The sequence below is a fragment of the Chanos chanos genome, chromosome 3 (assembly GCF_902362185.1).
Source record: "Chanos chanos chromosome 3, fChaCha1.1, whole genome shotgun sequence".
Lineage (NCBI taxonomy): Eukaryota > Metazoa > Chordata > Actinopteri > Gonorynchiformes > Chanidae > Chanos > Chanos chanos.
Window position 1 is genome coordinate 34,659,535 of NC_044497.1, and position 13,478 is coordinate 34,673,012.

Consider the following 13,478-nt stretch of genomic DNA (forward strand, 5'->3'; position numbering starts at 1 on the left):
CATACTCTAGGTATACTCACAGCATGTTAAATACGCTTTCAAAAATCCTTAATTAACGCTGATTTAGAGAAGATAAACAAGATTTTTCTTCAGGAAGAGAAGCTATTTTGAACTGAAGTGAACAAACGCTATTATACATTTTGAAAACTCCGTCTGGTTGTTTTCATCGTTAAAAATAGTTAAGAACTCTTCAGGATTATTACTGTGTTACTGTGTTGGTGTGATTGGCTGTGGAATAGATTGACAGGTTTTTGCTAAAACAGCCTCTGCTGTTTGCAAGCAGAAATGTTCTATGAAGTTGCAGCAAAAACACATCATATTTCCTTGACAAAAAAAAATCTCTGTCATTCTACACACAGTCACTCTGTCAAAAGTGCCTTCCATCATCAGCTGTTACACCTCTCTCTCTCTCTCTCTCTCTCTCTCTCTCTCTCTCGAAGTTCAAGCTGACTGATGACACAGGACCTCCTGGATATGATGTGATTTTGGTTTCTTAAGTTGTTGCCCTGGAAACTGTGTCAGCTGTTGTCATGGAAACGGTGCAGACACAAAGGGCACTGGGGAAGTGGCCATTCTGACCTCTGCTGGTCAGAGTTTAGTGATGCAAGCCATCTCCTGTTGGCAGGATAACGAGAGAGCTCAGATTGACTTTAAAACAGCATGAGCAGAGAGCTGTGTGTATGACTGTGTATGGTTTTCGTGTGTGTGTGTGTGTGTGTGAGTGTGTGTGTCAGTCTTACCAGGGCGCTCTCGTAGCTGGGCAGTTTTTTGCCACTGTGGCTGAGGCAGTGCAGTACAGCGTCGTGGACCGAGGGGAAGAGACGACTCTTCGGAACAAACTCAGAGAAGAATCCTCCCTTTTCCAACTGCTCAACTACACACACTGCACAAGGTTATGTTATGTTAGTGTACTGGATATAGAAGGTTATGTTATGTTAGTGTACTGGATATAGAAGGTTATGTTGTGTTAGTGCACTGGGTATAGAAGGTTATGTTGTGTTAGTGTACTGGGTATAGAAGGTTATGTTGTGTTGTGTTAGTCTACTGGATATAGAAGGTTATGTTGTGTTAGTGTACTGGGTATAGAAGGTTATGTTGTGTTGTGTTAGTGTACTGGATATAGAAGGTTATGTTGTGTTAGTGTACTGGGTATAGAAGGTTATGTTGTGTTGTGTTAGTGTACTGGATATAGAAGGTTATGTTGTGTTAGTGTACTGGGTATAGAAGGTTATGTTGTGTTAGTGCACTGGGTATAGAAGGTTATGTTGTGTTAGTGTACTGGGTATAGAAGGTTATGTTGTGTTGTGTTAGTGTACTGGGTATAGAAGGTTATGTTGTGTTAGTGCACTGGGTTTAGAAGGTTATGTTGTGTTAGTGTACTGGATATAGAAGGTTATGTTGTGTTAGTGTACTGGATATAGAAGGTTATGTTGTGTTAGTGTACTGGGTATAGAAGGTTATGTTGTGTTAGTGCACTGGGCATAGAAGGTTATATTATGCTAATGTATTGGGTATAGAAGGTTATGTTGTGTTGTGTTAGTGTACTGGGATTAGAAGGTTATGTTATGTTAGTGTACTGGGTATAGAAGGTTATGTTATGTTAGTGGACTGGATACAGAAGGTTATGTTATGTTAGTGTACTGGATATAGAAGGTTATGTTATGTTAGTGGACTGGGATTGGAAGGTTATATTATGTTAGTGTACTGGGTATAGAAGGTTATGTTATGTTAGTGTATTGGATATAGAAGGTTATATTATGTTAGTGTACTGGGTATAGAAGGTTATGTTGTGTTAATGAGGAACTAACCCTGGCAGGCAGCCATGTAAACTGTCACGTCTACTTCACCAAAGTCCTGAAATATCTGAGCCGGAGAAGAGGAAACAGATCAATAAAAGTCATCCTTAGATTATTGATATTTATGAGTATTGGTATTTAAGAGTATTTATGAGTACTGGTATTTAAGAGTTCTCCATTTTCCTTTCTCTCTTCTCCATTTTCCTTTCTCTCATCCTCTCTTTTACACATTCTCTCTCTCTCTCTCTCTCTCTCTCTCTCTCTTTCTCACACACACACACACACACACACACACACACACACTCCCACTGACTTACATTTTGCAGTGTTTTCAGTGTGACTGTGTCAATGAAGCTGACAGTGGAGCAGTCCAGGATGATAGAATGGGTTCTGTGCTGTCTGCTCTCACAGCTTGATGAGTGCGTGTCACTTTGCTCAGTCTCTTCATCAGACAAGTTTTCTATGACATTGGTGTATATGCTCTCGTCATGTAGGTAGCCCAAGTTGGTAACAGCTGTGGCATGGTTGTAACTGGTGGCTGCTTGGCTGTGAAGGGAGCCATTCTGCTTCTCCATAGCAACAACAGCAGTCCCACTGTCTGTCACATTCAGCACTGCATTCTAAAAGCAAAGAGGTGACGGTTAAGAGACAGGGCACTTTTGATTCTCACGCATTCTAAGGTAGTGCGTGCACGTGCACGTGCGTGTGTGTGTGTGTGTGCGTGCGTGTGTGTGTGGGTGTGTCCCACAGGTCTATATTAGGATAGGTTGTCTGATTCACCTCTTTCTTCCTCTCCTTTTCTGCCATTTTCCTCTCTTTCTCTTTCTGCCGTTTCTCTTTTCCTTCCCGTTTCCTCTTTTGTTTGAGCAACTTCGGAACATCAATTCCACTCTGCGAGGACAGGGAGGGAGAGCGGAGAGAGGAAAAAAGGGAGGGAGAGCGGAGAGAGGAAAAAAGGGAGAGAGTGGCATGCAAATAGTGAGTGTTGTCACTCTACACTCCCGCCCATTTACAGTAAATGGGTATTTGCTGTTTTGTCGTGTTTGTTTATTTGTCTTTTTAATCTTGCATCTTAACCTTCTTGTGAAGGCTTTGTCATGAGTTTGGCTACCGTGTATGTTGTTGTTGTTGTTTTTTCTTTTATAGTTGCGACTTACCTTTTCCTTTAGGGCATCCAAGTAAAGCTCAGCATTGGCATAATACAGCATAGAGGAAGATCGGAATATAGTGATTCCTGGGATTTCTTTGGCCTACTCACACACACACACACACACATACACACACAGAGCAACAGGTGAATAATAAAGTATATAAAGTAAAGGAATGTGTTCCTCACATGTAAGTTCTCATTAGTGAGAGTTTGACCTGCTCATATGACTCTTTGTCCAGATAAAGTTCTGTTCCAGGAACCCAGCCCAGCAATGAGTACCTGGGACTGGGAGTGAGAAAGAGAGACAGAAACAGTAGTTAATTTTAACATTGCCGTGAGCTTTTTAACATCATCTGTGCTTTCACAGTATGGTCAGTGATAGTGGCCTGCTTATTAAGCACAACTGAATTGTACTGAATGAATTCACATGCACACACACACACACACACGCACACACACACAGACTCACAGCTGTGTTCTGAAGATGACAGTGAGCAGTGTGAAGGCAATGGATGCAGCCAGGCCCAGGTCCAGATTAAGCAGTACAGTGCAGGTGCATGTGACCAACCACACGAGCTACAGATAACACACAGCAGGATGGTCAGACGGCATGTTCACACCCAGAGCAAAGCAATGACAGAGCCACTGTGTCACACCAAACCATTTCAATCAATAAAACCAGTAGGTAAAACACGATTTTGAAACATGATTACTAAACATATTGTGAAAAACGTCCTATAGGCTGTAAGCGACATGATGATCATTTCGAAAAGTTTGAGGGAAAAAAAGGTGAATTGACTCACTAAATCCACTTTGTTACTCTTCCAAAGAACAACAATGTCCAGATACTGCTTAAACATTCCCTTCAGATTCACAAATACGATGGTGGATAACACTGCCTGCAACAAGCACAAATACACACACACACACACACACACACACACATATACATGTAGTATGGCTTTGTGAGGAAGAAGAAGGATTGTTGTGACTGTGTGTGTGTGTGTGTGTGTGTGTGTGTGTGTGTGTGCATGAGATACCTTAGGTAGGTCCTCAAATAGTGAGCCTAGTTTCAGCATTGTGATTAGAACAATAACAGAAGATATCACTCCAGCAACCTGAAAAAACACAACAGTTATGCATGCATGCATGTATGTTACTGAACATTTGTATGTGGCTGTGGGTCTTTACTGTGAATGTATTACCTGTGTCTTTCCCCCTGTGCTCTCCTGGATGAGACTGCGGGACAGTGAGGAAGTCACAGAGTAACACCGGAAAAATCCTCCCACCGTGTTACTGAGACCCAACGCAATCAGCTCCTACAGACAAAGACAGACAGAGAGAGAAAGTGATGTATATGGAGACAAAGAGAGAGAATGAAAGTGTGAGAGTATAGCCTCAGAAAAAATCATTAAAAGGAAAACCGAGAGAGAGAGAGACAGAGACAGAGACAGAGAGAGAGAGAGAGAGAGAGAGAGAGAGAGAGAGAGAGAGAGAGAAACGTGGGACATTGTTTACTGATGACATATTAAGAATTTAAATTAAAAAATAAGGTATATACCTGTTTGTATTTATCTATGTGAGTGTGTTTGAATGAGAGCATGTAAGTGACTATTCATTCATTCGGTGTCTACCTGATTATTGTCCACTTTATAGCCATGTTTGAGGGCAAAGGTCTTTCCCAAGGAGATATTTATGGCATAGCCAACAATGGCTACAGCAAACGCGTCACCAATCACAGATGGGAAGAAGCTCAGGTCAGGAACCTGTGGCGGCAAGAGCCTAAGGATGGGGTCAAAGGTCAAAGAAGGTAGGTGTTTGGTGGTACAATCGAGAGTCAGTAAGACACAGCTTTATTTGAGTTTTTCTAAAACAACACTTAGTTCTCTGTGTAGCAACAGCCCAAACAATAAACAAATTATTCAAAATATATTTTGAATACACTCACCCACTTGGTATTTCTCCAACCACTTCAACTGCATGGAATTCATTCAAATTAGCATAGTGTGAGATCAGTGTCCCTGCAATGATCTGTACAAACACACACACACACACGTCACTTCAGCTTTTTTGTATTTGGAGATAATCTCATTGTATATACTTACCACACTGTAGGTATAGATATGTAGATAGGAAGACAGAATTTTTAAAAAAAAGTTTAAAATTAAAACGGAGGCAGAAGGAGAGAGAGAGACAAGGAGTGAAAGAGAGACAGAGAGATGAGTAGATGAGTAGTGACAGTAGACAGAGGGATGAGTAGATGAGTAGATGAGTAGTGACAGTAGACAGAGAGATGAGTAGATGAGTAGTGACAGTAGACAGAGAGATGAGTAGATGAGTAGTGACAGTAGACAGAGAGATGAGTAGATGAGTAGTGACAGTAGACAGAGAGATGGACTCACCACGAAGAGTTCTATGGGGATGGGTAGAGGCAGTTTCTTGCTGTAAATGGAATTTAACTCCTTAACTATGATGAGAACAGCCAGAGAAACCACACTCACAATCAGAGTGGGAATATGGGTATGGGGCAACAAGGAACACAAGTCAATCAGTGTCTGAAAAGAGAGAGAGACAGAGAGACACAGAGACAGAGAGACAGTGAGAGAGAGACAGAGAGAAAGATAGATAGAGATAGAGAGAGAGAGAGAGAGAGAGAGAGAGAGATTAATTTCTGTGTGAGAGACTCCAGTAGAGGGAGACAGAAATTTGGTTCAATATCAGCCCTGAAAATGAGGGCTGGAAACAAAACCGAGTGTGTGTGTGTGTGTGTGTGTGTGTGTGTGTTTACTTACGAAGACCTGTGATAGGGGGCCACTGTAGCGCTGTGGTTTGACTCTGAAAATGTATTTTAGTTGAGAGATAACCACATGTGTCGCTGCTCCTGTCGTGTAGCCTCTGACTAGTGGCTCAGACAGATATGTCACCACAAACCCAAATCTCACCATACCCAATCCAATCTACAGAGAGACAAAGAGAGAGAATGAGAATGAGAGAGGGAGAGGGAGGGAGAGAGAGAGAGAGAGAGAGAGAGAGAGGGGAAGAAATATTGTGATTTGCAATGGGTATCTGCCACATATGGACAGATTAAATGAAGCAAAACATACAGTAAAAGAAAAATGTCTGTAATGAACCATTCCCATGTCCTGCATATACTGCATGTGTCATGTATATGTATATGTCAGAAAAACTGATACTTGGAATTTGACTGGAGACTTTAACTGACATAGTTAACACGAATGCAAATGTATATGTCTGTTAGATGTTAGATCCATCTCACTAAAAACTAAACAATGTCATTCTGACTGAGAATACAGCACTAACACACCCGATTTTACAAATGCGCTAACCATATGACGTGAATGATGTACAGGCCAATATGTAAACCACTAAAAAACTGTTTTCATTACATTGTGGTTGTTCTGAGGGCTGTTTTTGATTGACAGTCTTACTTGGAAGAGTCCGCTCAATAAGGTGGCGGCAGCTGCCACCTGAATCCGCATCTCGTCGCGTGCCACGGTATCTATGACTACAGATCCGTTGGTTCCATTCTTCAGGAACAAATCATCTGGAGCCAAACGCTCTGTCACTCCACCCAACATGATACTAATGACGGCAAATGTACCTACTCAAACGCACATACACACACACACCCATGCACACCCACACCCACACACATGCACACACACACACACACACACACACACACACAGACACACACAGACACACACAGACACACACACACACACACACACAGACACACACACAGTTTGGAACATCAACATGCTATTATATTGTTAAGTGTTTACACATGCATGAAATTTAAACACACACATGCACACGTAACTTCATCTCACCTACAGAGATGTGCCTGGAGGTACCAAAGATAAAATAAACGAGTACAGGGTAGAAGGAGGAGTAGAGACCGATGACAGGGGGCACAGAGGCTAAAAGAGCATAAGCCATGCCTGAAAAACACCACAGAATACACACACTGCACATCAGTCACAGATACCCTGATCATTTACTCACGTCATTATCAAAGCTCTGCTTAATATACCATCAGAGATTGCTATGGATCAGAACAGTCTAAATATGATCTCTTTATTCAACTGATATATGTACTTCATATTACATGAATCAGTTTCTAATTCCACAGTAATATACTGTTTTCATTTTTAATTCAACTTCACATCAGACTGATTTCTGTTCGGTTTTGTAGAACTTTGTGTGAATTGAATGAGCATTTTACTCAATGACATTATGTATTTTATGTGACTGGTTTTGTCATATTTAGCAACAATAATGACTCTATTATAAGGTTTGGAGAGGTCTATTTTTTCTTAGTTGTTTGTCTGAGAATATAGGGGGTCTTGCACAAAGGAGGATTCTGCTATCCGGTTACAGCTCATTAACGTCTTTTCATTTCCATCGGAAAATAGATACGCAGTCTTCTGTGCTCAACTCTTATTTAGAAATGACTGCACGCAAGAACGGATCATTCTGAGATTATGAAAATGTATGTAATGTCAATATTGTGGTTTTGATATAGGATCTGATTGTGTGTGGGGTTAGAATTCGGTCAGACTTTTTGGACGTTGTATGCCCTGCAGAGCATGTGTTGACTAACCTTGTGGCAGATGCATGATGCCCACACTAACCCCTGAGATGAAGTCACCCATTGCATTGTCTCGAACCGAATACCTTGGCAACCAGGAGAGAACCGGAATCCAAGTCAGAATACAACTCTTCAGCCTGCCCACAGAACACCTGAGAGAGTGATAGAGAGAGAGGTAGTGGGTGAGAGAGGAAATGTGAAAAAGAATACGTTTGGGTATGATATTTGCTCCCCTCTCTGCTTAAACATCTGTCTGTCCGTCTATCTATCTATCTATCTATCTATCTATCTATCTATCTATTTGGCTGTCCGGCTGTCCTGCAGTCAGTCTATTAATCTATCTACACAGTAAATTCACCAGAAATGTATTCACCTAAAGAGACTAAGTTACAATGTCATAAACACATATTTATTTTCATTCTCACAACATATTTAATCTCTGACTGTTTGAGATCAGATTCACATTAATACTGTAGTTCACCATTCAGACACTGTGCTCTGGTTAGGTGTTTTGTCTCCATAGAAAATGATGAACTCAGGGAATCTGGAGGTCATTCAGACAGATGTGTGTGTACATGTGCATGTTTTAGGAGTAGCTGAAAATCGGAAGACATTTGAGTTAATGTGTGTGTGTGTGTGTGTGTGTTTAACAAAGTGTGGCTTTGTAATTTAGTGAAACATGGCCTATGGTGTGTGTGATGGTGTGTGTATATGTGTAATTGTAGTGTTAATCTTTTATCAGTGTGAGGAGCCTTTGTTTCCATAAAAAACAACAGATGATCTTTGGTCATGAGGACTCATCAGGTCCTAAGCACAGACACCCCCCTCCCCACACACACACACACACACACACACACACTTATTCTACACCAATTCATTGATTCTCAACATTGTAGGTACAACGACACTCGTGTAAAGGTTATTTGCAGGTGTATAATTCTTGAAAATGTGTTTTTTTTTTTGTTCGTTTCATTTTCTTAGACACTGCTACTGGCTCCAGTGTTTGTGGTCAAAACAAATTCCCCAAAGGGATGTAGCTACTGCATGACTGTCCTGTCATTAATCACTTTTCATTAAAACTTTAAATAAATCACAGTGTTACTATTATGAAGAGCATGTTACACAGTAAAAACAATGTATTTGTCAGGTGAATAATCACATGCCATCTCATCTCTGATACCAGACACACCCCCATAGAAGAGTCTGTCTGTTTCCCACATCACCAAGTAAGAATGTATGTATGTATGTACGTGTGTATGTCTGTGTCTGTGTGTGTGTGCATATATATCTATATATAGAGAAAATTATTTGTGTCTGTAAATGATTTGACATGCATGTGTTTTCATGTGTGGACGCATAGCCTAATGCATGTGTGTGAATCCATGTGCCTTCATTTGTACATGTGTTTGTGCGTTTGTGTGTGTGTGTCCCACCTTAGTGAATCCTGCAGTCTCTCCTTTACTCCTGGCCGAAGAGATTGAGCCCGTCGATGTGCCACCTCATCCAAACTCAGTTCATCCAACACTTGCCTCTCCACACAAAATCCCTTAGCCACATGCTCGCAAGCTGCCATACTTGCCTTCTCACCTGTTCAAAAGCCTGAACAATTACCTGCTAACCTGAACAACTGCTTACCTCCCAAAATACTCTATGAATTGTTCAACTGCTATTAGAACCAAATATAGCCAGCGTCTATCCACCTGCTTGCCTGTCTGTCTGAAAAAGGGTCTGTAGGATAAGCGTACTTGCCCAGCTAACTGCTTATCAGTCCAGTGTGTCTGCTTGCCTAACCAGCTGTCTCTCTCTGTCTGACTTATGACCTGACTTCTGGACTATTGTATAAATGTCTCCTGACAATGCAGTAAGCTTTGGCTATGGATAACCACTACAGATGACTGAACAAGAATATGCAATGAAGAGTGGTTTCAAAGAGGATAAAAAAAGAATCTTGGATGAAGAGAAAACTGATGCAAACATAGGACTACACTGATGACACTGCTGGTAAAAATCTGTTCACTTAAGTAGAAACCAACTTTTTTACCTTCTCTCAATTTAACATCAAATTTGTGACTCCTCTACTGAAAAAGCTACTATTTAATCAATCAAGGTCAGAGCTGCTCTACCAGAAAACAAACAACAGAACTCCAGCTAAAGTCACCAAAGATATGTGGAGAGTTCAGCGCTGCCAGACCCAGAATGTATTCCACAACCTGTCCAAGTGTTGAACCAGAGAACGAGAAATAGAAGAGTAGAAGGCTCTCTCTCATTTTCCTGTCTTTATTAAGAAACCCCCCACACTCTCCTAACACACACCTACCGCCCACCCACTCTCACACATATGCATTCACACACACCCACGTGCACACACACACCCACATGCACCCCCTCCATAGACACACACACACACACACGCACTTAAAAGAGCATGTGGAACACAGCACACTTCTCACGATGATTAACTCTGGGAAAAGTACAGCTGCTTCCCAAACAGCATAAACACCAACAGCAGAAAAAAAATATATATATAGAGAGAAAAAAAGGTCATTTAACATGGGATGTTAAATGTTTTTGTTTTCTCTTTTTTGCATTTCTCCTCATCAGTTATGAAAACATTTTCTTTTCTTACATGACGATAGTGCAGTTTTTTTTTTTATTGGTATGATTTCTCTTCCATTGCACATCGTGTCCCAAACACAGACTGAAGTTCACGCTAAGTAATTATGTTGTCTGTCAAGAAAAAAAAAAAAAGGCAGCATTTTCTTCCCTGATCCAAAGTTCACAGTTGCTGAGGAGAGATGAAGAGTTTATCTGAGTTGATCACAGCCATTTCTGTTTTAGACTGTGCTACTGTTGTCCTCTAATAGCCCCATACAACAAAAACCCAAAGTTTCAAAGTCTCTTATGAGGTTTTCTTAATGAATTTCTAGAAAGTGGCAACTTATAAGGAGAACCTGACATTATTCTGTAATTAAAAAAAATGCGCATAGGCACAACAGCATGCACACTGATTTCTGCCAAAACATGTATGTTCTTTTACAGTGTGTTTTATCTGTTTAGGGCAAAAAGATCTGATTTTGGGAAGGTCAATTTCTAATTGAGTAACGGTTTCATTTAGAGTGAATCTTCAGGATAGATTTACAGATCTGAAGATTTTAGTCAAACTGTCTTCGCAATTTCTGTCCTATTCTCATGCACGGGACCACATCACCGTCCTGTAATGGCCTGAGCTCACCTTGGAGTAATCAGATCTTTTCCAAGGCAAGAAAATCTTTTAGAAATGTTTATTCCCAAACCTCTGGCACCTCGATTATTTTTTACCTTTTGTATAATGCCCCCAAAAATCTCCATTTTTCGTTTAGGACAGCAGTCATCTTTTTCAGAGTAATTTAAAAATAGTAGAATTTGCACGCTGCAAAATGGCTTTCAGACAACCAAAGTCCTTTTAATAACCAAACTCCAGTTTCATCATAGTTTTAAAGATCCAGTTTCGGGAGGGTTTTTTTCCCGGTGAAACCAAATCCAAGTTTTTGTTCTCTCTCTTTTTTTTTAATGGATTCTTCCATTTTGAGGTGGAAATGTAATGAAAGACTTGTGGAGTTAAATATGAACAGCTGAGTCGTAAGTATTTCTGCCGGTGACTGTCCTGCCTTTGACCTACAGTTCCTCTGATTGGCTGACCATGTCACAGTGGAAGAGATACAACCTCTCACATACTACGTGCACACACGCACAGCTACACAAAGGCACGTAAAGTGTATTGAACTGAAACTGGGACTCACCAAACAGTTAAATAGCTCACACATTACTAGACCATCCAATAATCTCTCTCTCATAGACGGGAAGTGTGTGTTTGTGTTTGTGTATGTGTGTTTGTGTGTTTGTGTGTGTGTGTATGTGTGTGTGTGTGTGCGTGCGTGTGTGTGCGTGCACTGCATGAGTGTGTGAGTATTTGACACACATTTGCAGGAACAAACAACACTCTTCAACATGCAGATTACTTGTGCTTGCCAGGTCTCCACGCTTACTTAGAGGTGGTATGAGGTGATGCTTAATTAAGAGTGTCAGTGTGTCACTTTGGTTTGAATAAAGTAAGTCAAATCCAAGACTCTGAGTACAGATTCTGAATGATCTTTCAAATATATTTAAAAATGTCTCGGTAACCAAGAACACTCTGTTGGGTAATATCCTAATTGTCCTTATGTGAAGGTCATGCTAACTCATAAAAACATAAAAACCTAAAATGACTGTTGATGCATGTTGCAACGAATCCACAAGGTATGCGAAAGAAACTGTGTAACTACAGCCTGTAAAACATGTTGCCCATGTTTCCAGAGTAAGCAGATTCTCCTAGTGCAAGCTACTTACTATCACATGTCAATGTGAACAACACGGGGATATATTGGGTTCCTCCTTTTCAATGTTCTTCCCTGATCTTTTGGGTGTCCTGGTGTAGAATGATAAGGAACAATGAATGAACATGAAATTCGTTTGACAAATGTCAGTTAGGAAAAATGAATGTTCCAGCAAAGACCAATCAATGACTAGTCTTAAGATCAGAGACCAGTCGATGACCGGTCTTAAGATCAAAGACTAATGAACAACCGGTCTTATTCTCCTCTTAATGAAACCTCCCGGGAAGAATTTAATCCATTATATAAACAGGAAAACTCAAATCATATTAAAACTGGATTCATGCAGAGATAGAAAAGCAGGATCTGTTTTTTTTTTTTCAATAATCAGATTAATTTGTGAGTGAGAATTTGCGGAGCCCTTCAAGTAAACTGAATAAACATTATAAAATTTAACACAGACTTAAGAGTTTCCTGTTATTGTAGCTACACTTCACTCATCTACCAACCAGCACAATCAGCATTTATACTGACATAAAAAGCACAAACTATATAATGTCATTGACCAATGGGAGTTCAGATAAAATGACACACCCCACTGTCGTGCAAGAGGAGACTCATTTCCTTTTGTGACCGCCCACAAATAGTGCCTCACTCCACCCAGTGAGCCCTTTAACAGTCTCCTTTACTTTCTTTTTGTAAATGAGTCAATAAACTCTACCTTCAGACAGATAGGAAATCATAAAAGTTTTCTTCCATGGGTTAAAGGTTTATGATGACATGCTATGGTGAAACCAAAGACCCACACTAATGAGCCAATTGTTTCTGTTGTTTTTGTTTGCAAAACGATGCTTTTCCACTTTCATCTGTGTGAGTACGCAAGCTCAATAAAACATGCATTTTTCAATATTTCTCAATAAAAGTTATAGTGCCTGCAAGGCACATAATTACTTGCATTATGCAAAATACACATATGTATATATATATAAATACACACACACACACACACACACACACACACACACATGCAAAGGACAAAAAAGAAAAAAAAACCAATTACAGTTAGTTATACAAGTATTAGTTTACTGTAATTTCATTAAATACCTCAGATAACTTAAAAGCTCATTTGAGGGTAGAAAAAGACACATTGCAGACTGTTCTTTTCACTGTTTGATAAAGTCTGATGAACTTATTATTGAATTTTGGCAGGTAAATAATTTATGTAAATTATCACCTTATTAGGCTGTAATTATTAAAAGTGTTTGAGTATTTACGGAGTTAATTGAGTGGAAAGTGCTGATACATCATGACATGTTGTTTTCAGTCATGGTATAAAAGGCTACCTCTCAGCAAGAGTGACAAAGTTAATTAACAAACAGGTCATAAAGCAACTTATTAATGGCCTATAAATCATTAATAAGTAAACTTCTGTCTCAGGAAAGACCCTTTCAACTTTTATTGGTGGGTACGTTCAAACAAAGCAGCTCCCTGAGATTGTCCTTGTAGAACAACTTCTGCAGATGCTGTCACATGTTTGCACAAGTAAACAATATTCTAGGTCACATATC

General features: G+C 40.1%; 1 protein-coding gene across 1 annotated transcript; it reads right to left on the reverse strand.

The window, feature by feature from the left end:
- Window positions 1-588: 588 nt before the first annotated feature.
- On the reverse strand, window positions 589-9,134 carry slc26a6l2 (solute carrier family 26 member 6, like 2). Its single transcript, XM_030767786.1, has 19 exons — window positions 8,995-9,134; window positions 7,574-7,713; window positions 6,801-6,911; window positions 6,396-6,568; window positions 5,739-5,903; window positions 5,349-5,501; window positions 4,895-4,977; window positions 4,581-4,728; window positions 4,152-4,265; window positions 3,987-4,064; window positions 3,750-3,845; window positions 3,416-3,522; window positions 3,162-3,231; window positions 2,954-3,046; window positions 2,577-2,687; window positions 2,114-2,359; window positions 1,809-1,863; window positions 741-883; window positions 589-615 (listed from the first exon to the last, which is right to left on the reverse strand). Exons 1-19 carry the CDS (start codon window positions 9,132-9,134, stop codon window positions 589-591), a joined length of 2,253 nt encoding a protein of 750 aa, XP_030623646.1.
- Window positions 9,135-13,478: the final 4,344 nt, after the last annotated feature.

Excerpts from the sequence above, each read along its gene's own strand:
- slc26a6l2 (XM_030767786.1), bottom strand. The coding sequence starts at position 9,134 with ATGGCAGCTTGCGAGCATGTGGCTAAGGGATTTTGTGTGGAGAGGCAA. Across the intron at positions 3,846-3,986 it reads TATTTGAGGACCTACCTAAG|GCAGTGTTATCCACCATCGT; the intron begins GTATCTCATGCA and ends TGCTTGTTGCAG. Across the intron at positions 884-1,808 it reads TTACATGGCTGCCTGCCAGG|TGTGTGTAGTTGAGCAGTTG; the intron begins GTTAGTTCCTCA and ends AACCTTGTGCAG.